General features: G+C 39.0%; 1 protein-coding gene across 2 annotated transcripts in view; it reads right to left on the reverse strand.

Moving 5' to 3' along the window:
- Positions 1-27,997, reverse strand: part of CHD1 (chromodomain helicase DNA binding protein 1) — an 83,723-nt gene that overhangs the window by 14,524 nt on the left and 41,202 nt on the right. For both annotated transcript variants that reach the window (XM_048849671.2, XM_048849670.2), the window contains 17 exons: positions 19,427-19,643; positions 17,949-18,038; positions 16,647-16,837; positions 14,762-14,950; positions 14,115-14,277; positions 10,894-11,046; positions 10,422-10,493; positions 8,948-9,097; positions 7,694-7,842; positions 7,268-7,364; positions 7,079-7,174; positions 5,201-5,377; positions 4,893-5,053; positions 3,476-3,517; positions 2,490-2,620; positions 1,881-2,019; positions 930-1,080 (listed from right to left, as the gene is read on the reverse strand). In XM_048849671.2, coding sequence (XP_048705628.1) covers positions 930-1,080; positions 1,881-2,019; positions 2,490-2,620; positions 3,476-3,517; positions 4,893-5,053; positions 5,201-5,377; positions 7,079-7,174; positions 7,268-7,364; positions 7,694-7,842; positions 8,948-9,097; positions 10,422-10,493; positions 10,894-11,046; positions 14,115-14,277; positions 14,762-14,950; positions 16,647-16,837; positions 17,949-18,038; positions 19,427-19,643 — 2,368 coding nt within the window. The remainder of the gene's footprint in view (positions 1-929; positions 1,081-1,880; positions 2,020-2,489; positions 2,621-3,475; positions 3,518-4,892; positions 5,054-5,200; positions 5,378-7,078; positions 7,175-7,267; positions 7,365-7,693; positions 7,843-8,947; positions 9,098-10,421; positions 10,494-10,893; positions 11,047-14,114; positions 14,278-14,761; positions 14,951-16,646; positions 16,838-17,948; positions 18,039-19,426; positions 19,644-27,997) is intronic.

Here is a 27,997-nt window from a genome sequence, read left to right on the forward strand (position 1 = left end):
TGAGGAGTTGGGAGCAAGAGGCACTAGGAGCTGAGAGTGAGAAGGCGTACTGCTGGAGGACTGAGGAGTACAAGCATTATCAGACACCAGGAGGAAGGTCCTATGGTGAGGATAAGGAAGGTGTTGGGAGGAGGCCATGGGGAAGTAGCCCACGGAGTTGTAGCTGTCACACAGCTGTTCCAGGAGGCACTCTAGACAGGGCATTCCACAGGGCCCTGGGCTGGAACCCGGAGTAGAGAGCAGGCCCAGGTTCCACCCAAACCTCCCAACTCCTGATCAGACACAGGAGGAGTTCACCTGGACTGTGGGTTCACAAAAACGCCAAACCGAGGGCAGCTGTGAATCTCTGAGGCGAGCAAATCCGCCAATAAGCGAAAGACCCACCAAGATAGAGGAGGAGCTTTGTCACAGTACACTAATTCGAGAGCCTCAAAAGCAATTCAACGACACAAGAGTTACCAGCCCTGGTTTTGTGTTTCTGCTCTCGTAACACATAATTCAGCTAGGAGAAGCTAGGCTCCTGCACCACATGGACATCAATGGATGGAACTTCCACCTCAAATAGCATACTTGCTTCTAGTGAGTGGGGGAAATGAGTCAGGTGAGCAAACAGGGATGGGGAGCAAAAAACAAGAGTAAAAATGAATGCAAATAGCCAAAAAAGAGAGGGGATGAGAGGTAATAGGAGAGGAGAGTGCTAATGGACTGAAAAAGAAAGATAAACATTGTACCAGGACATGGCACAATGGGGTAAAGATGGCCATGACATCTACCAGTCAACCACAAGAAGGGTTCCAATAAAGCAGAGTTGACGTATACTTTTTGTGAGATTTCAAATGACCATAAAATAAACAGTTTCAATGGCTCTTCCTTACCAACTAAGCAAAATGAATTTAAAATATGCTCACCAGCTGGATGACAGGACATACCTTGTGTGTCAAGCTGAGGTCAGGATCCATTTTTATCATTTCCCAACTACCATACCCATATTCATAGATGCCTATTAAAAGATTGGAGTCATCCTCTTTGCCCCAATCTATATCAAAATGAGCTGCCTTAGTGTGACATGGAATGGCATATCTAGAGGGAAGAAATCAGAAAGACACATATTTTTATTTCTGAAAACTAAAGAGGTTGGAGAAGACTCGCTGAGAAGGTAACTCAGATGTATTTTCTAAGGTTTTCAAAAACATTTCACAACAATTTCGTTTAATTAAATTAATGCTGTGATCTTTGCGCTAAACAGGCCAAGATTACTAAAGAGGCATGATAAGGCCCATGTCTGGGACCATCATTCCTGAAGTCATGTTACTCATTACAGTCTCAGCACTCATTTTAAAAAGTTTCTAACTCAACATAGCTGCGAAAAAAAGCTTGAAAATGTGACTTAAGTATAGCCAATGCAGTGTCTACAGACAGTCTAAAACTTTAGCTATAAGAGTTGTGAATCTCAGTGAGTTAACACAAAAGCCACACACTTTGGGAGGCCCGGCCATTACCACCAGAGCAGAAGCGTCAGCATATGGCTAGAGATAAGTGCCCATCTCAGCCATCCAACTAGATACATTCCAGTAACCAGGGTAAGTACTGCCATATCCCATGCTTCTTCAGTGATGGGAGAGGGAGGAGGGAAAGAGAGGGGCCCCCTGTTGTCACTCCTGGAAGGGAAAAGAAGGGAACTCTCCACCACCATTTTAAATGGAGGAGAAGGAACCACAGGGGAGCTCCCCTCAGGTCCTGGTATGCCTAAAATCCAGATTGCTTTAATCGGGCCTGGGTGCTAAAAATGTTTGCATAGGTCAGTATATAAAGGCATTTAATGTAATAAGTTAACAGAAAATAGCTTATTTTTCATATTAAAAACAATTACTACTACTCACTGTTTCCTTTCTTCTGGATCTGAAGGAATAGACTTGTGCAATGGTGCCAACTCTTCCTCATGAGAGATGACTAGCTTTGCATTCACTTGTACTCCTGATATTCGGAATGTTGGGCCTTTAACTTTTCCAAGTCTGCCCCCTTGAATTAAGAACCATAACAATGTAAAATATATTGTACATAAAATGGATAAATGTTAAGTGTATTTTATCAACTGGCAAGTTTAAAGAAAAAATAAGCCAGATTCTGATCTTATATGTCCACCATGCAGCGGTGCACCTTAACATTTTATTCATCTACTCAAATTAATTTTGGTTAAAACAAAACTCCAGTCAACCCCCAGAATCTCAAGTATTGTCAATTACTGATACCCAGATTTAATTTAAACTTTTGAATAAAGTGAAAATGAACTGTCTACCCTTATAATTCACCCAGAAAAAAACCTTACACACACTGGTATTGATTTCACAATCCACCTATTTGATGTTTTTAGTGTATCTGCAATAGTTAGAATCAGATTAATAACTCTGATATCACACTTAACAACTTAATAAAACTTATTCTTGATAAGTCCTTTTTATTCCATTTTGTTTTGCTCAAACATACTGTACCTGCTCTTTCTTGTCCAGAGGAATTGTCCTTTAAAGCCTTAATGCATCCATTGTGTACCAGTTCCCCCAAGCGCCTAAGGTCTGTCTCAGATTTATCAACTAATTCAGCATCTCTAGCTATAGCATCTAGCCTGTAATAAAACACAAGTTCTTCTTACACCTCTGAAGTTTTGACACTTTGTGAAGGACTCCTTCAAAATACGAAACTAAAGAGGTAATGTCAGTCCTCATTCATCCTACGCATGCACATCTGATATGTTGTGTGAAGTTCTAATCCATATAGTTTAGAAATGCTATAGAAAAACTAGAGAAACTGTAAAAATGTCAGTAAAAGTGATCTAAAGACCAGAAAACAAGACAAACAGGAAAAATAAGGGAGCTAATTTTACTTATACAGTATTGGAGTGTGTACATGGTGGGTGTTTGAGACAGACACACCCCCACTGACAATTGTTGGTAACATGACCCCACAGTTTATAGAAAGAAAGACAGAAAGAAAGACAAATTGCTCACATAACGCGGAGTAACACAGTTTAAGAAGAAAAAGGAGTACTGACATTAGAAAAACATACTTAACAGTAACACTAACTGGGCAACTGGGGCCTGACCATTGTGAGTCTTTTCACACACTTCAATAGGCATTGAACAGGCTTTATGATAGCTTACAAAATGAGGTGGATGAATAGCCATCACTGAAGATGACTTAACACTGTGCTAGTTAAGACAGGACTCTGAAGGACATATTGAAGAGTCCTGCAAAATGCAAAGGGTCAGATTAAATGACTTGAGGTGTCCTTTTGGCATTCAGTATATATATATATATAAAAGAAGAAAAATAAAGAATATGAAGATAATTTAATACTATTATTAAGGTAACAGACTAGCACAGTGTTCTCTTTTCAAGATATGGACTCTTGGTATATTGTTTTGATGTTTAATCTTATAAAATTCCAAATTGTTACATAACTATAATCAAATAGGTTTACCTTTCCAGAGGGCCACCAAATTTCTTGTAACTCTTGATAAACCTAATAACAGAAAATAATTGCACTGTTTAAGTGTAAGATTAACTAATCACGGTTTAAAAACTACAGTGAATAATATGCTTATTGCAATATAAAAACCAAGTGATATGGATAATGCTAAAAAGAAAAATCACTAGGATAGTTTAATGAATCAAGATAATCCACATTTAAAAACAAGTGCTTCATTAAGTTTACTAGATAATATAAATAAAACAATAGAAGCTACAATTTATTTCAGAAATTACTTTATTAGTTTCACAAGACAACAGATATTCAAAGCAACTAGATGAGTTTAGTCGTAAGATCAAATGTGGATTTACAGTAAATAGTGAATTCAGAGATATTATCTCTTGTTTAGTTAAGAAGGGGTAATGATTCAAGACAGATTATTTCAATTAGGATTTAAGATACATGGCAGAAAGGAGAAGGAATATTATTGCAATTAAAAGAATCACATGTGGATGGTAGGTTATTAAGAAATATGAAACATCCGGGATAAAGAAGGGAAGCAAAGCAGCTCAATTTCCTTTTCGCACATGATCAGAATCCGAGTTACTACTGTAGTCACAAAAGCACCCTTGAAAAAAAAGCAGCAATCCATTAACGTCGCTAGATGAAATGGAGAGAGAATGAGGATCTTAAAGTTATGTTTATAACCCAAAATATTCAAGTGTTACAATCGTTTTAATGGAGATAAATTTAAATACTTAAATTATAGAAACAAATCAGCATTTTGAAAAGGTAAGATTAAAAAAAGTAATTATTATTCTCCCTCATGCCAAACATTGTTTCCCGAACCAACTATCTGACGTGATCATGTCATGTAGTTTACATCAAAAGATCACTTAGCTTAAGTGATTTCTTATGGTTTTAAAAACTTAAAGCATCATGTCACAGGAATTCAATTACAAATGGTGAGAAATTCAAAACAAAACCCACTCAACTTCTTGTAGGTCTCCCTGCAAAGAAGTGCAGGCTCTTTCTCCACCTCTGGTTTATAAATAACTATGAAAAAGAAAATATTTAGCCTACTCATACATCTTTTATAAAAATTTCTCACCATTGTAACAACTGGTTTTTGAAAGTGCAGTATCGGGGGAATGCAGGGATTAGGAGCTGTACATACTATGAAACAAGTCAATCAGGCATCACACTCAACTTTAGTATACCATATTAAAATGGGATCTCACTGTGTACGTATTAAAAGTCCATTATGTCAGCACCATATAAGTACTTAAAGGAAAATACCCAAATGCCTAGAATAAAAATTCTTAATCCAAATTCAGTTAAAATTGACTTTGTTCCATAGTTTTAAACTATAATCTGATGAAATTTCATTTCACAGCTATAACAAAGCATTTCTCCCCCCACATCTTACCGCCTAATCTCTGCATCACTAAATCCTTTAATATTCTCTCGTGGAATAGTGCGTGGTCTTCCTCGTTTTTTGGGTCGTTTTCTTTCAGAGATAGAATCACTATCAGAACCAGAGTATCTTCTGTTCCTACTACGCCTCCCTTCACTTCCATTGAAGCTGATCTGGAATTTTGAAAAGGAGTAAGTCACAAAGTTATGTAACCAAAATTCATAATAAAATGTTTCTCAGTTTATCTAAAATACACTGTAATTAATAAAAGAAAAAGGGGAATGAGAAGGGAAGAAAAGTTTGTCATAACCCAAAGATACCTGTTTTGCACAGTTTCGCATTCTTGGAAGCATATAAATTTCTTCAAGCTCCTTCTGTCTTTCCTCCTCTTCTAATCTTCGCCTGTGGAGCTCTGGAATGATTTCTTCCCAGTTCCTTGAATTTCGTTCAGGCTCCAACCCAATGTCATCTTCATCCATATTGGAAAAATTGGCCACCTTGTAAAGCAGAACACATTTAAGAGCCAATAAGAGTATAGGAATCTACCTCTACACCATCACAAACTATAATATTAGGAAAATATGGTTCATATATTTATGACAGCACATGCTTACTTTTATATTTACAACTCACTCCAATTATGCCTACGTATAATGTATACGTTATGTACTCTTTTTTCACATATGCATGCATGACACACAACACCTTGCCTTGTAGTGACACTGGGTGGTGGGTAAGAAAAAAATATGGAGTACAAACATTAAAATGCCTTAATCATAGTTAGGACTACGACTATGACATGGAGGTCAAGGAATCCATGACTTCCAGAGACCTCTGTGACTTGAGCCTCCAGGGCCTAGGAGCTGTAGGGTCCCCACCAGCCCTGGCGGCTGGGAACTGCGGGGCCTGAGCTTCCAGCCACAGAGGGCGGCAAGGGTGCCCCACAGCTCCCAGCTGCTGCTGGGTTGCTCTGCAGCTCTCTGCTGCTGCGAGCCCCTCCCACAGCTCCTGATCACTGTGGGCAGCGGGGGTAGCCATAGCCAGCCCCAGAGCTCCAAGCCAGAGCCACACGGGGGTGGGGGTGCCCTAAGCTTGGAGCCACAACTGGTGTGAGGACCTTGCATCTCCGAGACAGGCCCCACCGGGTGGCGTGGGGAACTTGCAGCTCCCCATTTTGTTATGCATATTTTTAGTAAAAGTCACTGATTGGACAGGTCATGGCAATTAAGAAAAATTCATGGAAGCCTGTGACCTATCCATGACTTTTACTAAAAATATGCATGACAAAAATCTTAGCCTTAATCATAGTCATTTGGTCATTTCATGGTATCACTACAAGGTTAAGGTTGTTTTGGTGCCCTAATTGTACATTTCTTATCTTAATATATTTGAACTTTGTTTAAGTGTAACTTTGACTCTGTATTTTTTAGCCTTCTAAGGCTTGATTTGGGGATAATTACAAAATCTCTGTAATGTTTCATACCCTTAAACTACAGATATATTCTCTCAAGCCTATATCCATTTTGATGGAGCTTTTTCCTCAGGAATTATTTTGATACACTGCCAAAATTTTCCTCAGGAATGCAACCAAGACTGGCAAATGGTTATTTTAACCATTTATAATTCAGTTAAACCCAAGTGGAATTTCACGGGACAAAGACAAGATACTTCTCTAGCCCAAGAGCTTTCTCCATGCCAAACTTCAAAGGCCTGCTGCAAGCAATGAAGGTGTTATAGCTTCTCCAGACAAACCACCACAAGAAGCTTTTAAAAATGAACGTATTAAGCAACCTAAATTTGAGGCTGCGACCAGCTCCCACTAGTATGAAAGAGCTTAGACCTGAACACTACCCCGACACCCTTTTAAAATAATGTTAGATGTATATGACAGTCTTGACATGAATAATTTATAGATATCACAGTAAAGTTGCAACTGAACCGACAGCAGGTGAATTACTTGATGTCTTACTAATCAGGCAAAATTATTCAAGTTTAAGGTTTTTTTAAAACCTCATGTTGGAGACAACCACCTTGTGCATGTGAAAAGAGATTTGTGAAAAAAAGTTTAATGAATTTCCTTAATTTAATACGGTTGTTACATATGAATAAAGATAAGATGGATATTTCAGGTATTTCTGTAAATTAACAAATATTGTAAAGGAAACTGCTGCTAACAGAAATAAATGAGAGAGCAGTACCTTAAACTGGGAAAGCAACTCGTCTCCTACAGTTAATGGTCCTGGCTCATTTTCCCGTGTTTCAGCCCTCTTCAAGATTTCATCTATATCCATTTCCTGAAAAAAATAACATTTCTTGTTACCATTAAAAGACTGAAAACAAGATTAGATTAATGTGTCCAACATATGTAGAAAGTTAGCCCTTTTTACCTGTGGCTCCTGCTCTTCTCCTTCAGGTTCCTTAAAAAGTTCCTCAGCACCAAACTTTAAAATTGCCGACAACTCTTCCTTATTAAAAGGAGTAGAGCTGAAAATACAGGAAACTAAATTTCACTGTCAACTACTTACAGAAAACACCTTAACTTTAGATTAGTGTGACAAATTCTTCATCATGATTCAAGCAAGTTTTCTTCTCAGTGCATTGTTAGAAAAAGTTGCATCTAACATACAATATGAAAAAAAGTTTTTGAAGGTAGCAAAAGTAATTTTGAATCAGAATTAAGAATTCTTTAAATTTTACATATACAAGTTCACTAGATACTTCCTCACTCAACATCTAAAAAAGTAACATTATTTTAATTAGATGTCAATAATATTAAAAAAATATCACCCTTTCTGGATTGTGTATCAATATACCTTGAAGGAGCGGAACCTGTGTGGAGTACAGTCTTCCCTGTAGTGTCCATTCTCTGAATTACTAAATGATCTAACACCATCTTCTTCTTGGCTCTTTCAAGAATATCTTCCTCTACTGATCCCTTTGTGACTAGCCGATAAATATTAACCTATGTACAAAAACATAAAAACTTGACAAACATTTGGAAGTTACACATTAAAACTACATTTAAATTAATCGAACACTGACAAAAAACTTATGCAAAAAGGGGAAGAAAAAATAAAGATGTCAAATCTTTGTTTTCAATGTCCTGATTGTTGTTGATCTGTGTTTCCAGATTTAAATTCAGTTTAGAGACTAAGTCAGCTCTTTCACTCAAGTCTCTCCATAAGCAGTTTCATAACTAGTATAATTCCAGAACTTTTAATTAAACTCCAGTGATGAAGCACATAGATTCAGTTATCTTCTAGAATGACATCCATGCACAATTTATGCTTAAATCATACTACACTTGTGGCAGACCCACAGTTTCCCCCATACTACTTGCAGCTGTCATCTGGTATTCATTGCCATGAAGGAGCAAGTTCCAGCTGTTCAATGAACAAGTCCTATTTTAGTCAATATAAGGCTTAGTTAAGCACTAGCAAAGCAGAAATTTCACATTATATTTGATGTAGAGAGCACAGCAGTATGAATGTACTATTACAAATTTACTAGTGTGACAATGTTGTAGCCAAGTCCGTCCCAAGATACGAGAGAAACAAGGAAAGCTCATCTCTCCATCAACAGAAGTTGATCTAAAAAAAAAGATATTACCTCACCCACCTTGTCTCTCTAATTGTTCTAATGTGTATTTTACAAAATGAAAATTCTTTAGCAAGTAACATGGTTATTGTTATTAAAGTCAGCATCCTACTTACACAGATTTTATATGTATTATACACAAAAATATACAAACACATTATACTGAGACACCTTAGAGACTAACAAATTTATCTGAGCATAAGCTTTTGTGAGCTACAGCTCACTTCATCGGATGCATCACGGAAGCTTATGCTCAAATAAATTTGTTAGTCTCTAAGGTGCCACAAGTACTCCTTTTCTTTTTGTAGATACAGACTAACACGGCTGCTACTCTGAAACCTGTCATTATACTGAGAGTTATTTATGAACCCAATATTTATTGCTCTAAAAATATATGCAGACTTTGGCCTCCAATCCTGCAACTGACAGAACCCCATTGCAGGTTTAGGTCTTACAGCTGAAATACATACCTGTTTCTTTTGGCCAATCCTATGAGCTCTAGCCTGTGCCTGCAGATCATTCTGTGGGTTCCAGTCAGAATCAAATATAACTACGGTGTCAGCAGATGCCAAGTTTATACCTAGCCCTCCAGCTCTCGTAGACAGTAAAAAGCAGAAATCCTGCAAGTAGGAAAAAAGAAAGAAATGCATCATAAACACAATATCAAAATCCAGCCAAAAATCAATCTGAACTTAAATGAATTTAGATTGTGTAAGCTCTTCGGGGCAGAACCATCTTTAGATTGTGTATTTGTACAATGCCTGGTACAGTAGGATCTCAGGTCCATAACTGGAGCTTGTTCCTGCTGCTACCACAATATAATTAATTGACTAATAAGAACTGACATCAAGTGTATTTTTTTTTAGCAAATGTTAAAGTAGATTCTCATGCTGATCGAAGTCCCAAGGATGTGGGGACTCCCTACTGCAAAAGGTAAAGCTGAACCTATCTTGCTAAATTTAGATGACTCATCTTTTGGTGCAAGTTATCTCCTAATGTTGGATGACAAAAGGAGCCAGAATTCTAGAAGGTAGACACCAACAGAAAGAATAAGTAAAAGTTAAACTATGAAGCGGAGTATTTGTGACCATTTGGATAAAATTAGTTGTAGGTCTCATTTAAACCTAAATAATATGATCATGGGCACTTTATGTATACACAAACGGATGTGAAACAGTAGAAAATTCATAATCCAAATTGTTTTTAACAAATGAATTTTTAGCTACATGCCTAGAAATCAAATTAGAATATTGCAATGGACTTTTCTAGACAAAATGTTAGTTCCTTTGTGAGGTGAGGGGAAACAGCTTCCCAAGTACAGACATTGAATTATGATGTACACAGCAAAATCCAATAAAGGAAATAAGCTCTTTTCAATGTAAGAAAAATCCTATTTTTATAAGAATCATTTTATAGTGTTTTGTTACATAACAAAAGGATAATCCAACTAATATCATTCAGATCTAATCTAAAAATATATACTTTTCTTAAGGTTGAAGAAGGTATTTTACATAAGTAATCAGGATCATACTTTATGTTAAAAGAAGATGCATAGTCTTGTTGCAAAAGCACAGAAATAGAAGTCATACCCCCCACACATGTGAGGTTTAACTCTTTATGTTTGTTAAGTGTTCTGAAATATTTGGATGGAAGGTGCTGGAGAAGTGTGAGGCATTAGGATATGGCCAAAACACTCTAGTGAACTTGTTTTGTCAATGTTTTCAATAATAAGTTCTACTTAGGAGATTTATTGACAGTTGTAAACATTCCAGATAGATAAGGATGACATTTCAATTTTAATACTAAATTTCCTTGGTTTTAAGCCCTGAAATCTTGGCTTTTACTGTAATGGTTTTTATCATAATTATTAATAGCAAGAAGCAAAATATAAATAATTGAAAAAGACATAGCAAATTCCATAACTGAAAATACACAGTAGCCTACCTCTGATCCTTCCGCGTTAAAATGATCCAGTGCTTGCTTCCTCAATTCCCCTTTTATTGAGCCATCTAGTCTCTAGAAAGATTGAACGCTCCAGTTAAAATACAAGTCTATATAAAGGTTAGTCCTTACAATGTACACTAATTACAGTAAATTTGAATTCTGAATTGACAAAAGTACAGCCATAAAAAAATACAGTAACTTGAAATCTCACCCCCCACCTCAAGTTCCCCCTAAACCCAGCCAGGCAGTTTCAAAATAAGTTTTAGGCTATATTACTAGTCTTAGTCTTCTGTTCATAAGTTCAGTCTTCAAGAAGGGTATACAACACTGCTGATTAATTTTTCTTAAGAAAAAACTGTACAGATCATTTGGCAAGGCATTTTCTGCTAAATAAAGGTGACATTAAGACATTAAATGCTAAAAGAGAATGTAGACTCTTTAGACCAGTCCAAGAACAAGAATAAACTCTTACCTGAAAGGGGAATTGACGATACTTCAAATATTCTGCTAGGATGTCCAGCATCCTCACCATCTGAGAGAAAATAAGAACTCTGTTGCCACGCTCCCTTAGGCGAATCAGTAGCTTGTCAAGAAGGATTAGTTTCCCGCTGCTACGGATTAAATGCTGCAGGAATAATAAAAATCTTTACTAATTTATGTGGATTCATTTTGTAATATTCTGTGGTCAGAAGAGTACATTTTTTTTTTTATTATATTGTAGTCAGTGTACTGTGTGCATGAATCAAAAGTTGAATCATTAATGAACAAAATAATCAGGATATTATATTCAATTCTACCCCAGTATAACAGAAGAACAGTATGAATTTAGCTTGCCTAAAGCAGGCAAATGTGTGCAGTGAGAGCCATGGTTGTTAGGCAGTTGATGAGAGCTTTCACATCATACATATACTTGTAACTTCTTGATACTTTAAACATTTAATCTAAAATGACTCCTCATTCCCAAAAATATAATTTGCTGGGCTGTCCTAGTGAGTAGCAGCAGTCAGAAGAATGTTCATGCTATTTTAATAGAAAACTTCACCAGAACTTCCAACTAAGGAACTCATTCACCTTGGTATACTACACATAAGGCCCCTTTAATTTTTTTTTTCAAAAAAAACCTGATTTTTACCAAAAAATCCCCATGTTTTACAAAGGCTATTCTTTTTTTAAAAACAATTTTCACCTGAATTTTGGACCGCTTAAGTGCATGAAAATATTGATTATGTTAAGAAAACCCAATATTACACGTTCGGTAGATGTGTGTATGTTAATATTAACTTAAGTGTAAATGTGAGGTTGTCTGTAAGGCAGCATAGTGTCAGATACACACATATACACACAAATGGGGTGTGTGTGTACATATGTCAATGCTTGAGTCCTAAAGAAAAGTAGTGCTGGAATTCTCTGGACTTGTCTCCTCACTAAGGAAGGAGAGATGCAGCGCTGATAATCTGATCCGTCCTGACCTCGGGGGTACAAAGATTCCTCTCTTTTCAGGAAGAAGCATGTACAGTAATATAGTATTATGCAGCTAAATACACTTAATTAAACAAACAACCACAGCATTAACCTTTTTTTCTTTTCAATACTGTTATTTTTCTCTATTTGTTGCTTTTTTCTTGCCTTCCCATCCCCCAATATTAAGCCCACTATTTATCCAGAAAACTGGGAAAGCAACATTTGGCACCAATTTTTGCCAGTTTTTAATTTTTTGTAATAAATACTGATATTTTTCCTGGGAGATTTTAAACAAAACAAAAACCGAAAACAAAAGATCTTGACTATACAGAGTTACCTTTGTAACTAAATACAGTTGCTATACAAATATGTTACTACCCTAGGTGATGTTCAGGTAGTGGGGAGGTTATCTGGATATTTTATACCAGGAACATCACTATGGTATCTGAGTGCCTTAAAGGTAAAACAGAAGTAAAACAATGTAATGCCTTAAAAGTGAAACAATATCACTGGGAAACTGGAAACAATATAAAAGTGAGTGGCTTAAAAGTAAAACAATATAGTATTTTTCCTCTTACACTTTCTCTTTCCCCTCTCTCCTCACATCCAATCCTTTCCTTCCCTCTACAAAAAAATTTAAAAAATTGCACTATAATTAGTTGGATTTGTTTAATTTTTAGTTTTCTAGCCTGAAGGAATGTTGGGTATTGCAGAGTTCCTGCAAAAAGTGTGTTGTCCCCTAGGTACAGCAGCACATTGAGTTAACCACCATTCTCTTCTGTACGTAGTAGACATGCATTCATTAGAAATTAATATTTATATAGTGCAATAGGTGCATGGCACTTTACACATTGGTATGATTAACTAAGGTCTTAATCCTGTAAAAAATTACATACATGCTTAACTGTAAGCATGTGAGCAGCTTCACTGAAATCAATGGGACTACTCAGCTGCAAACACTTAAGCACAAGTACAAGTGTTTGTATCATCAGGGCACAAGAAATATCCTACGGTAAAATTAAGATGGAAATTACACATCATTTACAGTTTTTCACTAATGCTAACTCATTATCTTATTAAATTGGAGCAGGGAAGCTATCACTTTGAATATGCATCTATTAAAATGATGAATGAAGAAGTATTTCTGACAAATATGGCCCATGATTTATGTATGATTTACACTCAATATGCCTAATTTTAAGATAACTATCTTTCAGCCTTCTTAAGAACTACTTTAAAATGCAGATTGGGTTGAAATCATGGGCTGTCACTGCAAAATTCAGTACTTCTGCAAAAAATATTTAAAATGAGAAAAGATCCAATGAATAATTTTTCCTCTCTGATCTTCAGAAACATACAAAAAAGGCCCACACTTCTGTCACTACAGTACACCCTTACTATAACGCCCTTCACAATAGCAAACCTTGGGCTATAGCGAACCGGGTCCATGGATCCCACCTCAAGCCCCAGGGCTGCTTTGTGGGACTGAGAACTCCTCTGGCTCTGGGACTGCAAGCATGGGGGTGACAGCTCCTCCGGCCCTGGGGCTGCGGCAGAAAATTCCTCCGGACTCATGGCAGAGTGCTCCGGAGGTCCTGCAGCCGGTGGAGCTATCTGTCTCAGAGACAGCCTGTCAGCTCTGCTGTGCGGCTTGAGGTGTCGGCCACAACCCTCATCCGCACGGTAGGACACTTTCCCTTTAATGAACCCCTGGCTAGAACAACCAAATGGCTTGGATCCGCAGGGGTTCGTTATAGCAAGGGTGTACTGTATTAATTGTTTAGAATGCTATATTTGTCATCAGTTATTCTATAGTCTACTTGGCTACAAATTCGCATAGGTTTATACTTATACAGCATTAGAAAGCAATCATTACAGAGGCATCTTGGCCTTTTAATTTGTTCTATTTCAGATTGATTTAAAATCTGTCAAGTTTTGCTTTGGTTCAAAATACAGTCCCAAATTCTCAACCCAGTAGACTACTTCCTTTTTAATTTAATCAAATCAGCTCTATTTTTATTCAGAAATAAAGGATGGATCACACTAGTAACTACGACACAAAATCTATTCAATACATATCTATAATACAGAATGCACATCAGAAGTTCAGGTCTTCACTTTACACAGTATACTTCAATAAGACAGTTGATAAATGCTGTATAAACCACTTGCATGCATATTTCAGAAATAAAACTAAGAGAATAATTTCATTAAAAAAAAAGTGTTTTTTACCTGTAAGGCCTCTTGTTTATTATAGAATTCATTATCATCTGGTGGTTTAATGAGGTAGCAATGGTTACAACACTTCTTGAGTTCCATCATGATGTTCAAAAAGCCTGAGGTACTGCCCTTTGAACCTTTACTCAGGGCTTTGTAATTCCTGGTTAAAATCCACCTATGATATAGAATATGTAGTGTAATTCTTAACCAGATTTTTTTTGGGGGGTGGAGAGAAGGAGCAAAGAGGAGACGAAAGGTGGCAGGCAGCTATTAAAATATGCAGTAACTGCAGGAAAAGAATGAAGCTCCAAACATAAAACTCACAAGTATCCCATATAAGACAAGCTGATTGAAAGGAATTAAATTAATATGAATTACACTAAAACAAATCTTAAAAGCAGAGAGCATATACTAAAAGTGAAATCCAGGATCCATTCAAGCCAATGACAAAAATCACATAGGCTTGAATTAGGCCAGGATTTTACCGAAGCAATTTTTACAAGTCTTTATTACAAGCTGAAAAATATCTGTTTAGCAATTAGCATCATGCAAAGACTCAATAAAATATGACAATCACACTTATATAGGAGGTGGATGTGTTTGTTTTTTTGTTGGTTTTTTGTTGGGTTTTTTTGTCTATTTCAAGGTAGCCCACTTACTTGTAATATTGCTTCTGCAATGCACTCATCTCCATTCTCAAAATCTGTTCAACCTTGGCAGGTAGAGATTTTTCTACATCTTTCTTAACCCTCCGTAACAGAAATGGCTCAAGTTCTCTGTGAAGACTTGCATAGCCAAATTCTCTCCCTTTGCCATGCTCCTCTTCAAAATCTTCCCAGGAAGAAAACCTTAAGGTAATATAAAAGATTTTAGTGGTATCAAGTTTTTCTATTCCTCTGCAGTGTTTGAAAAATGAAGCATTGATGCACTGTGGATGACCTGAAAGGAATGTGGACTAGAAAGTCAATATATGGAGAAAAGAAAATGACTAGCCATTAACCAAACTAAGAGTAGATTGGAGCAAAATTCAGATCATCATCCATGTGTGGCGCATGCCTCTCATTTGGGGAGGCTAGCCTGAGCGCTGAAAGCTACCCTGAAGAAGCGGAGTGCAGATGCCCAAGGCATCCATGCTCTGAAAGGCAGGCGTTGGCGGCTGCACCTCAGGGGAGGCTTAGCCTCCCCTGGCCTATTATACCCACCACTTATGATATCCACCAATAAAAAGATGTCAACTTTTCAACATTTGTTTTAATCCTGAATTAGGATGAAAAATTGAAATTTCAAAAATTTTTGTGGAAAGGGAATTCTGATCAGAAAACACAAACATTTCTTTTTGACATATTTGATCAAGAAATGAAACATTTTGATATTCCGGAAACTAAAATGTTTCATTTTGGTTTATTGAACTGACCGAAAATGCTTCATTTTGAGTTAGTTCAATAAATAAACTACATTTGCTCATAGTGGTACACTGCCTCATAGGAACTGTCATACGAGAGCCTGGTGCTCCTAGCTTCCCCTATGGGTCAGGTTCCCTGGCCCACACTATATTTCCTGTACTTCATCCAGTCACATTTCTCCCATAATGCACCATGTAGCTCAGAGGCAAATCCACACTGCATTATGGGAGACGTAAATCCTCTGAGGAGCCCAACCCATAGTTAAGAATGGGGGTCAGAACTACAACTCCTATTAAGCAATGCACTAAAAGGGAAATGCAGTTTCGTTTGGGTTCAGATCAGTTCAACAAAACATTGATTAATCCAATTTGGGTTAAGATGACCAAAAATGAAATATTTCATTTAGATTTTTCCAAAAGAACATCAAAATTTTTCAGCAAAACTGAATTTTTCACGGAAGAAAAGTCTGAGTTTGCAGAAACTGCATTTTCCAGGAGAAAACCATTTCAATGAAAAACTCCCAACCAGCTCTGAGAGAAATGCAAATATATTAACAGCACAGTGAAAACCAAATTACTGTTCATTTTTTCATTACTGTTCATTGCATTTTATGTAAATGTAGTTTTGGGGGCAGCTTTTAGCTAATGATTTTCAATAGCGTTTAGTTTAGTGCAATGGGCCATACAGCATCACTGGTTCTGAATCAATACGGACTTCTTTATAGGAACCAATGACATTGTATTTCCCATTGTATTTTATGGGCAAAAATATGTGACAGAGAGGCATTTGCTATGCAAACATAAATGACATTAACTGATAACCTTATTAGCTGTCTCAAAGACAATGATTGAAAGGATGTTGAGAATTAACTGTACAGAGACTATCCTCCAAAACAAGGCGAGGCATACTGTCAGGGTTGTAACCCATATAAAGGCATTTAGTTTTCAGTACCAATCCATTTATTTTAATGGTTTTCTAAAGCAGAAAAGTTTTAAACTATTTGTCAGACGTGGCATGAAAAATAAGTGCATCTGCTACATGTTTAAATATTATATGATATTTTAAAGTATTTTTCACTGTGAAATTTTCTGTTTAAGAATACTATAACTATGTTAACAAGAGTATGAAAGATCTTATTTACTTTTCTGGCATGATGAAGTGCAGCAAAGACCAGAGCTCTTTGAGGGAGTTTTGCAGAGGAGTTCCAGTGATAAGAAGACGATGGTTTGACTTAAAGTCTATTAGTGTCTTGTATAGAAGGGAATCATCATTTTTTAAACGATGAGCTTCGTCCACTCCTATAAATGCCCAATTTAGACCACCAAGGAAAGACTTAAAAAAAGAAAAGAAAATTATGTAAAAGAAGCATTTGATAGTTAGAATCATGAAAGCCATATACTATTATTTTTCTACAATAAATAAATAAATTAAATAAAATTCAAACCTTAAAAAACTGACTACTAGTTCTGCCAGTCCCTTTTCACACGCCAAACACGAAGCAGAGTAACCAGTAACTGGATATAATGTTCGTTAACAAACCTTTAAATTAATGTTATATGGACACCAGTGTGTTTTAATATTGAACTATGTCTTTTAAGTTGGCTGGGATCAACTGCAGAAAGAGTTCTTCATTGTTAAAATATTATAGTTAGCTGAAGTGTGAGCTATACCAACAAAAACTCAGGCCTCAACACTTCATTAGCTTCCATTAGCTTTCCTTTGGATCCACTAGCTCAGACCTTCAATTAGCTTTCCTCTGGTTCTGAAAGAATTCACAGGACTGCTACCTATCACACATGAGGCAGTACAAAGTACATTACAAAAAGAAATAACTATGGTCCTTCTTCCCAGAATATATAAAACAGAAATGAGGGGAGAGAACACAGCACTTGCTGCTAGAAATAGGGAGAATAAGAAGAGAAAAAACTGTCAGTCAACCACAAAATAATTGTGGCATGATGCTCTGACATGCTTTTGTGATGTTTGTATTGATAATTAAGGTATAAAACAGTTTTTTTGTTTAAAGCTCAACTCTGAAGTTCTAAGTGCTCTGAAGTCCACAAGGTTAACTGGAGTGCCTTCAAACTGATATATGAAAACACTGCATTACTGTTCATCATCATCATCACACATATCAAAATATCACAATATCACAACATCATCATCATCACACATATCAAAATATCACAATATCAAAATTGAAAGAGCAGCAGCAGGTAGCAGCAGCATAAGTAGCTGGAGAAACAAATCAATGTCTCTCAGAAATTTGAAGAACAACAATCTAAACTGCTATAGAAAATCTATCATATTTATAAAACAAAGTGTGCACATTTCCAGGAGCCAAAATAAATGTAATGGCAAGTACAACTCTATATGTTGTGGTACAGAATAAATGATGATCTCTATTAATGGAAAATAAAAATAATTCAAAATTATGACTTACCTTATCCTTTAGCAAAATTTCATAAGTTGTCAAAAGAATATTAAATTTTAACCGTTTGGTCTGTGGATGCATCCATTCGTGAGTTCTTATCTACAAAGAAAGATTGTAAATTTGTGAGAAATTTAAGATAGAAAGTTGGGATGGTCATTTTCAACCTGATTAACTTTAAATACTACAGAAGTATGAATGTTAAATAATATACAATAATCTGACTCTTTTTTTCTATTTTGTGCTTGTTTAACATAATCACTAACAGGAAAGAATTAGACTTACAAGTAGGGTAATATATATTTGATAAACACTCAAAAGTAACTTGCTAGATATAGGGGCAATGTCATAAAGTGATCAAAGAAAACCAGGAAGGTAATTTGCTCCTCTAAAATGAGAAGGCGCATTTGAAGGAGGAAGGTGAAGAAAGAGTTACTCAACTATTTTCCATTTTGAAGTATATGCCACCTTGGTCTACAAAAAACATTTGAGATACATTAGCAATTTATTCCAAAATAATAACCTAGACAAGCTTTAATATCATTTCTGACCATCAAATGATTTTATTTCTCAAATAAACATTCAGTAATCAACTCATAAAATCTGTTCACTGAAATGATACAAATCTATTGTAGTATTTTAAATTAATTTTAAAAGTTATTGTATGTTCATGGTGCATCATTAATCTGTGTCCTAAAGCAAGTTTGTAGCTAAACAATACTTGGCTACTTCATTGTTACTTTAGTAAAATAAGAACTGTTTAAAGCCTTCTTAACTGCAAAGGAGAAAAAGTAACAGGCGATACGTGGACCATGCTTACTTATAGAATATTCCACGAATTTTTGGGAAGCTAACATGAAAAATTAAAGGTTTTTGATTTTTAAACTTCCATTCTGAAAGAAATTCACAACTCAGAACATTACATCCAGAGGTTGAACTGGAAGAGAAAAAAAAAAAATGGTACTCTTCCAAATTCTGGCCACAAATGAAGCTCAGCAATTCTGCGGCTCTACTCACATCAGATCTTATGTAACTGTTGTGACCAGCAATGAAATAGTCAACTATGACATTTAGTTAACAATCCCTTGATGTGAATAGGGGCAGTTAGCACTTTTTAAAGTTATTGTTTTATGCTTCTCTGCACACCCGGACAGATGTCACTGTATTACTTTACATTCTGTTCACAATTTTAAATTTTATCTTCTCAACCACAAGGGAAAGAGAAAATTTATTTTTAAATGGAAGCTTACATTTTTAAACAAGCTCCCTGAGTGTAGTAAGCAGAGACTAAGAAGGAAATAAAAGAGCATATATAAGTAATTATTTTACACCAAAATCTAAACTTTCAAATTTTCATATTAAATATTGTATTTCAGGCAAATACACGTTTTCTAATTTTTAACCAAACACACAAAAGATGAATAAGAGGCAAATGTTTGAAAGAACCCTTTTTAGCACTGTGTTTTTCATTACTGTTCAAATGTACTCACCATGTTTCTGCTATTGATGTCTCCTAAATAAACCACAGCGTTCATCTGAGGAGCCCACGTCTGAATTTCTCTTTGCCAAGATGTCAAAGTAGAAAGTGGCACTACCAGCAAGAAAGGCCCATACAACTGATGTTCATGAAACAGGTAGTTCAGAAAAGAAATAGTTTGTATTGTTTTACCCAAACCCATTTCATCTGCAAGAATACAACTGTTCCCTCTGCAAAATGAAAGAAATATAAAAAAAATATATATATCATACTGCTAATCACCAGGATAAAAATTACATTCCTTTAAGCATTTATGAACAGAAGTTCATAGATGTTTTGCAAGATTTTTCAAATGTATATCCTATGAGGAAATTTAATTAGCTCACAGATGAGGAGGACTATTGCTTATAACTGTATATTCAGCAATAAAACAAAGAATGTTTTCATACAACCAATTCAGAAAAAAATGTTTACAAACTTTTTTGTAATGGTGGTTCCTTGAGATAGATTGCACATGTCCATTCCACTGCAGGTGTCGATGTGCTCCAGTGCACAGTTGTCAGAATTTTCCCCTTAGTGGCACCGATCAGGGCAGCACAAGTGCCCTCTGCTGCCTTATGCACAGGCATAAAGGACGGAGCCACCCAAAACTGCCCTCAGCTCTCTCCTACCGAAAGACTCAGATAGAGATGGGAAGGAGGGCGGATCATGGAATGGACATGTGCAACACACCTTTAAGAACAACAGTTATGGAAAAGATAGTAACCATTTTTAGTTCGAGTGACTGCACATGTCCATTCCACTGTAGGTGACTCACAAGCAGGCTCAACTGGAGATGATTTCAGAGTCTATTTGAACAGGGACTGGAGGCCCACTCATCCAAAAAGCATACCTAGATTACTGAAGGATAGAGTAGTGAGAGGCAAATGTGTGACATGATGAACAGGTTACCACTTTGCAAATATCTAATATGGGCATATCAGCCAGAAAAGCCACAGAGGTTGCTTGGGACCTAGTCGAATGAACCAACACACTATCTGACAGCTTCACATTAGCCAACTGGTAACACAGTCGAATACAGCCAAAATCCTTGGTGTGGACATAGGAATGCCCTTCATTCTGTCCGCAAACGTAATGAATAATAGGGAGAAAGACCCGAGAGGTTTAGTCTGTCCCAGATAAAATGCTAAAGCTCTTCTATCATCCAGACAGAGCGCATAGTCTCTCCTCCCCTTTACTACTTACTATCAGTTTTCATATTAACCCAGCAATACTCTTACCCCTTTCAGAAAGAATGTCCCTACAGAAATAGTCTGTCCAAACCCTTTAAAAATCTTTCAGCCATCAGGTTGGAAAAGAAAACGGTTACCCAGAGATGGGTGAAGTGCCAAGATGGATGCTATGTGTACTCTAACTGAGCTAATCACTAATCATTGATGTTTCAGGGACTGAAAGTAGTCCAGTGTGTGCTGAATAGAAAGCAAGAACAGGTGGAAACCCCTTTCAGTCTGGAACAGGAGGAAAAGCTCTTCCATTTAGCCAGGTAAGTAATTCTAGCAGATGGTTCCTACTATTCAGCAGCATATTCTGAAATTTTCTAGAGCAGGACTCCTGCCTAAGTTAAACATGAAACCTCCCTGCCGTCAGGTGAAGGGCCTGAAGACTGGGGTGGAAGAGGTCACCACAATTCTGTGAAATCAAATATGCATGGTGTGGGAGTAACAGTGGGGGACTAATTGAGAGGCTTAAGAGCTGTGAAAGCCACACAGTGGCAACCAGTGTAAAATGGGCCTCATCCTGCTTGATCTGGGCAGAAGATGGATTGGGGGTGGAGGAAAACATACAAAAGATCCTCTGACCATGACAGTAAAAAAGCATCCACTAACAAACCTGGACTATGGGCCTCTCAGGAGCAAAACTAATATATTCTGTTGTCTTTTGTTGCAAGCAGATCCACTGGGGATCTCCCAGAGCAGGAAAATTACCCTTGCTATATCTGGGCAAAGGAACAACTCGTGGTAATTGACAAACAACCTGTGCACTCTATTCTGAGCCCCCCCAGGAGGCAGGTCACCTTCAGAATTGCTGATGCAGAAGTCCCAGAGTAGGATTGCTTCCTCACAGTGTAAAGAGGACCACCTCCGCTCCCCATCATATTGGCAGTCAACACTAACACGTTCCTTCTGCTGACGTGAGGAAGGAACAACATGCAAGCTAAGTGGATATCTCAAAACTCCCTGATGTTTATGTCTAGACTGAGATCTGGGATAGACCAAAGACATTGCATCTGCAGGGGTCCCAAGTGAGCCCTTCACCCCAGGTTCGAGGCATCCATGCCTAATGTGGCACTGTATGGAATATGGGTGACCATTTATAATATTATTGATATCAATATTACAAAATCACAATGAATCTTATATAATATAAGCATGTAAGGTATCAGTGGAAAGGTTATGATTTGTTAAATATGATAAGCTCATTTATATGTACCGTCTTTGTTTTGTGAGTTATACATATGTGTAGTATATTTGTATCTCAAACTTGTGCTGTGTATCTGGGCGACATCCCCAGACAGATTGGCATCAGCATTATCCAGCCTGCTTGATGGCCCATCAAGGACAACCAGCAGTACAATGAACCCATTGAGAGAAGCCAGGGGCTAGCCTATGAGTCAGCAGGACATATAGGAACATGCTTATGGATAGGGGACTCTATGTACTCTTCAGTGCCCATGTGCTGTGAGCGAGCTTATGTTTGGGGCAAAGGATGTACAAGTCACACGGCAAAGGATATAAAAATGCAGCTACATCATCTCCATTTTGTCTTCAATCTTGCATCTCACCTTTGGAGTAGCTTCTCTACAAACTGAAGCTTTGAACAAAGGACTGATGGACCCATCCAAGCTTTGGATGTGTTCCAGAGGGACTTCATAAGCCAGAAAACTCACCAATTCTGCTAAGATGCTGATATATAGACTCGGAAATCATATCTATGTACCTCATTGCTTTGGCCATTTAACAACTCTCTTCTCGTTCTTTTTTTTTATAATAAACCTTTCGTATTAGATACTAAAGGACTGACTGGTAGATTGGTATGATCCAAACTAGTATTGCTCTGGTAATGTGGCTGGCCCTTTGGGGATCAGAAGAACATTTTATATAGTGAATCGAGTTTGAAGTAACTTCTCACTATAATGGACCTATTTGCTGATTGGGAGCCAGAGACTGGAATGCAATAAAGGGGACTGTGTGTGTTCTTTTTTTTCAGATTCTTGATAACCAGTGTGGGGAAGCAGGAGCACAGTTTGTGACTGGTTAATGAGTCTAACTACAACCACCAGTTTTGGGGGAATCTGCTCTCCTTTTTCCAGCCTGCCCTGACTTTGGCATTTTCAGTGTGGGCTACTCTTCAGGTACCTCATGTCACACCTACGGTGAAACATTGTTGAGGCAGGCCAAAGGGAACTCCCTTGCAGACACTGGTCAGATCTGTCCACCAATCTAGGGAGGATAAAATCCAATTCCGTATGTGCAGTAACATCTATGTGATGCCTCCTTGGTGAATACACCTCAGCCCATCAACCAGCCTTGAAGGAGTCTGAAACAGCCTGGCATATTGGACTACATAAACACACGCTGCCTTGTGTGCCAGCAACCTTGACCAGTTTCTCACGATGATGAGGAGATAAACCTTTAAGTCTAGAATGAAGTTTTGCATTGAATGAAACCTGGCCTGCAATAGTAAGGCCCTGGCCATTGTCAAATCCAGGACCACTCCAATAAATTATATTTTTTCAACTGGAAATGGGACTGACTTGTCTGTGTTGATGAGCAGTCTGAGCGCATCGAAGCGGGATCAGATTATGTTTATGCTGAACCACCTCACTGTGACCTGGATCAACCTCTTATACCAATCATCAAGGTAAGGAAAGACATCCCCTGACCACCAGGGAAATGCTGCTACCACCACCATACACTTTGTGAATACATGCCAGGCAGACAAGAGACCAAAGGGGAGCACTGGGAATGGATAATGGTGACTGCTGACAGTGAATCTCAGAAATTTTCAGTGGGTCTGATGGATTGTCACATGGAAGTAAATGACCTTTAAGTAGAGAGCAGCATACGAATCCCCTGGCCTCAGTGAAGGGATTATGGAGGCCAGAGTGACTGAAATTTCAATTTTTTTAGGAACTTGTTTAACTCCCTTAGATCTAAAATAACCCGGAGACCCCCTTTTGCTTCCGAAATCAGTAAGTATTGGACGTAAAAACCCTTTCCCTTGAACAAAAAAGGGACCTTTTCTATAGGTTCTACAAGGAAAAGTGATTGTATCTCTTGAAGAAACACTGCCTTATGAGAGAGAGGTCCATGAAGAGGGATGGGGAAAGGGAGTCTGTGGAAATAAACTGGAGTGTATATCCACCGTGCTCAGAACCCACCAAATTGTTGTGATGTAGGTCCAAGAATGATGGAAACAGGACAAGCAGTTTGCAAAAACTGGGAAAGAAAAAAATGGCACTCTTTAAACTGGTAGGCTGCTCTCGACCCACCCATCGAAACAAGCTCTCGATTTAAAGGACATTTACTTCCATGTGACAATCTTGGAGTCACCATTATCCCAGTTCCCAGTGCTCCCCTTTGGTCTCTTGTCTGCCTGGTATGTATTTACAAAGTGTATGGCGGTGGTAGCAGCATTTCTCTGGTGGTCAGGGGATGTCTTTCCTTACCTGGATGATTGGCAATAAGAGGTTCATCCACGTCACAGAGAGATTGTTCAGCATAAACATAATGGATGATAAGCTTCAGAGGGGTAGCAGCCGTGTTAGTCTGGATCTGTAAAAGCGGCAAAGAGTCCTGTGGCACCTTATAGACTAACAGACGTATTGGAGCATGAGCTTTCGTGGGTGAATACCCACTTCCTCGGATGCATGTAGTGGAAATTTCCAGAGGCAGGTATAAATATACAAGCAAGAATCAGGCTAGGAATAACGAGGTTAGTTCAATCAGGGAGGATGAGGCCCTCTTCTAGCAGCTGAGGTGTGAACACCAAGGGAGGAGAAACTGCTTTTTAGCTGGATAGCCATTCACAGTCTTTGTTTAATCCTGAGCTGATGGTGTCAAATTTGCAAATGAACTGAAGCTCAGCAGTTTCTCTTTGAAGTCTATAATGGATGATGCCATCTGCCTTAATAAACTGGCAGATGTAGATGGTGGCTATGGGTGTCTTTTGTGACCTCCGCTTCTTCTCTTTGGCAGATCCTAGGCTCAAGGGGCAAACCCCTGAAAACACTGGGACTGGCGAGGTCAGAACACCCTCTGCTTCACTGCAAGGGTGCAAATGTGCAGGGATTTCAGGATTCCTCTCATCAGTTTTTAGTGATAGGAGGGATGGCCCTTCAAATTGGGGTCCTGGACTGTTGGTTGCACTTCTGGAGGGAGGCCAGAAGAGCATAACCAAGATGAGTGCCTCCTCGTGATGGCAGAGGCCATGCCACGACTGTAGACAGGGTTGGATTAATGCAGGAGCTTTAGGGGCTGCAGCCCAGGGCCCCGGAGTAAGGGGGATCCTGGCGCAGCAGGACTCAGGCAGACTGCCTGCATGCCATGGCCCCTCGCCACTCCCGGAAGTGGCCAGCGCTGACACATTTCTGCGGCCCCTGACAGGGGGCGCAGTGGGGAGGCAGCTCTATGTGCTGCCTATGTTGCAAGCACCATCCCCACAGCTCCCATTGGCTGGGAACCAATGGGAGCAAGCACTGCCCCCTGCACGCCAGGAACCAATGGGAGCTGTGGGGGGCAGCGCTTGCGGGGGTGGGCAGCGCATGAAGACATGCTGTCTCCTCCCCCGCCAGGAGCGTGCAGAGACATGGCAGCAGCCAGCTGCTTCCAGGAGCAGCATGGGGCTATGGCAGTCAGCCAGCCTGCCTGAGCCCTGCTGCGCCACCGGCCAGGAGCTGCCTACGGTAAGCGCCTCCCTGGTAAGCTGCCTATGGTAAGCGCCACCTCGAGCCCCCTCCATCACCAGCCTGGAGCTCCCTTCTGCACCCAAACTCCCTCCCAGAAAGAAACTAATACAACAGATGTTCTAAGGTAAGAAGTAGGCTATTTTGAATTAACTTAACTATATTCTACATGTTTTAAGACTGAAATGTAACCACAGAATGGCTTTATGTTAATTGAAAGGCAAGTTTAGTATAGCGTTAATAACCTCGATGCCATAATTGTGATCATTTTGTTTTAAAATTAGGAAAAAGAATTGTATACAGGGGCCACACAAAATCTAATAGCCCCAGGTCTGCAAGAGAGTTAATCCAACCCTGACTGTAGAGGCTGCTGCATCCTCCTGCAGAGCTGTTCTGGCAACCAATTTGTCTTCCTTGATCAAAGTCTGTAACATCCTGTTTCGCATCATCTGGGCGCTTGTCCTGGAACTTTGGAACTGTATCTCACAGGATGAAATCATAGTGCCCTAGAAAACTTGCCGGTTTGCAATATGAAGCTGTAATCCACCTGCAGAATAAAACTTCTTCCCAAATAAGTCCAGCTTTTTGGCCTCTTCATTTTTCGGGGTTGATGCCTGATGACCTTATCACTCTCTCTCATTGGCTGTCAACACTACAAGTGAGCCCAGAGGGCAATGACAATAGAGGTGCTTGACCCCCTGACAATGGACACAGCATCTGCTCTCCAGTCTTTTTGTAGTCAGTGACAGGGAAGCTGGGGTCTGCCAAAGAACTTTGGTAGGCTCTAAAACAGCATAGGACAGATATTCTAGCTGAGGTCGCAGATGCCAAAATGAGATTTTTCCTGAATCTCCTCACGGAGAATGTCCAGGGCCACAGACATCCTCCTCACCAATTCCTGATGAGTCTTAAAATCATCAGGAGGCAGAGAGATAGGTTCTACCACAATTGCCTCATCAGGAGATAGAGGGAAAGGATGACAACAATACCAGGGACTGGTCCAGTTTCCACTGCTCTCGTGGATACTCGTGAGAGGTATCCTGAATGTGCTCAGTGCCAGGCTTAGTACCAACACTAGGATGTTTGTGGCATGGATGTTCCTGATTGCCTGTAGATGGAGCCAGCTGAGATGGATGTGGGGACACATTCGATTTGAGGGGAATCCCCATTGGTTCCAAAATGGCCCCTGGTATGGCCCCGATCCCCAAGTGTATTTGGCTCAAGGGTCGTTTCGGTAAGCTCCTAGCTGAAATTGAGGCTGAAACCAGGGAAAACAGGTGGTATTCTCTTGATGGTGAGACTGGCTAGGGACACACAGGATTTCACTGCAGAGCCTGATGAAGAAAAATACTCTTCTTGAGACCATGGTGGGCTTGTATAGTTCGGTACCGGAGAGGACGGTTCAGACCCGGGGAGATCACCTCGATTTCCCTAGACATTACCATCTTGATTAGTACCCTGATGGCCAAATCAGTTGGATCTGCCCAGTGCAGAGGTGAAGCTGCTAATTCCAGTATCTTGGGCACCGGTGCCAGGCAAGACTCCTGAATTGCCAGTGACAGCAGCACCAAGAGGTTCAACAACGCTCTTACAGCCTCAAATGCCTCAGGAGTAGATGGTTCTGGGAAAATACTCTCCAGTACTGGGGAGTAAGGTGATCCCAATGATGGTGCTTTGAGAGCCAGTCTCAACAGGCCCATACTGGGCTCTGGAGTCAATGAACTTCCCTGCTTAGAGTCCTTAGCACCCTCCCGAGTCCTTAGATGACCTCAACCTCTTTGCTTCCTTCCAAGATCCTGGTATCAAGTCCAATTTACAGTGCCTCTTCCTTGATAACAGCAACACCGATCTACCGCTCTGTGCTGGTAATGCTGAAAATGCACTACTGGTGCTGAGCAACGACAGTATCTGGATTGAGGTAGATAGTTGTGGTAGAGGACATAGTGCCGATTCCAGCAGCAGATTTCAGTCTAGTTGCCCTGTCCTTTTTGGAGCGGGGCTTAAAGCCTTTACAATCAGCACATCTGTCACTCAAATGAGCCTCCCCCAAGTGCTTAAGGTAGCTGGGATAAGGATCACTCTTAGGTATTGCCTTACCACAGGAGTGGCAAAGCTTGAAACCCAGAGAGCACGACATATCTCCTGTACCTTGGCCGGTATCCACACAGGGTGCCAGATCCACACACAAACACAATTTAAAAATATATATATATATTTACTTACTACTCTATTAAACTATATTAATAATACAGGACTACAACAGGTACTATTTACGTGCTTGAGTAGAGACTTGCAGAAGGAAAAGGAGCTCTAACAACCAACATGGGCAGCGGGAAGGAACTGAGGGGGTCAGGGACAGCTCAGCCCTTTATGCCTGAACATGGTGCACGAGACCTCAGAGGGGAAAACTCTCTGACAGTGTGCACTGGAACACAGACACCTACAGTGGAATGGACATGTGCAATCATTCAAAGAAGAATCTTAATTACTATCATTACTGCAGTTTGAAAATCCTTCATTAATCAAATGGTAAAAAGGGACCCAAGATAAATGTTGTTCTATATAAAGCTACTAAATAGTTCCTGTGCATGAATTTTAAAAATAAACTTCAATGTGTGA

This window comes from Caretta caretta, chromosome 5, assembly GCF_965140235.1.
Source record: "Caretta caretta isolate rCarCar2 chromosome 5, rCarCar1.hap1, whole genome shotgun sequence".
In the NCBI taxonomy this organism is placed as follows: Eukaryota; Metazoa; Chordata; order Testudines; family Cheloniidae; genus Caretta; species Caretta caretta.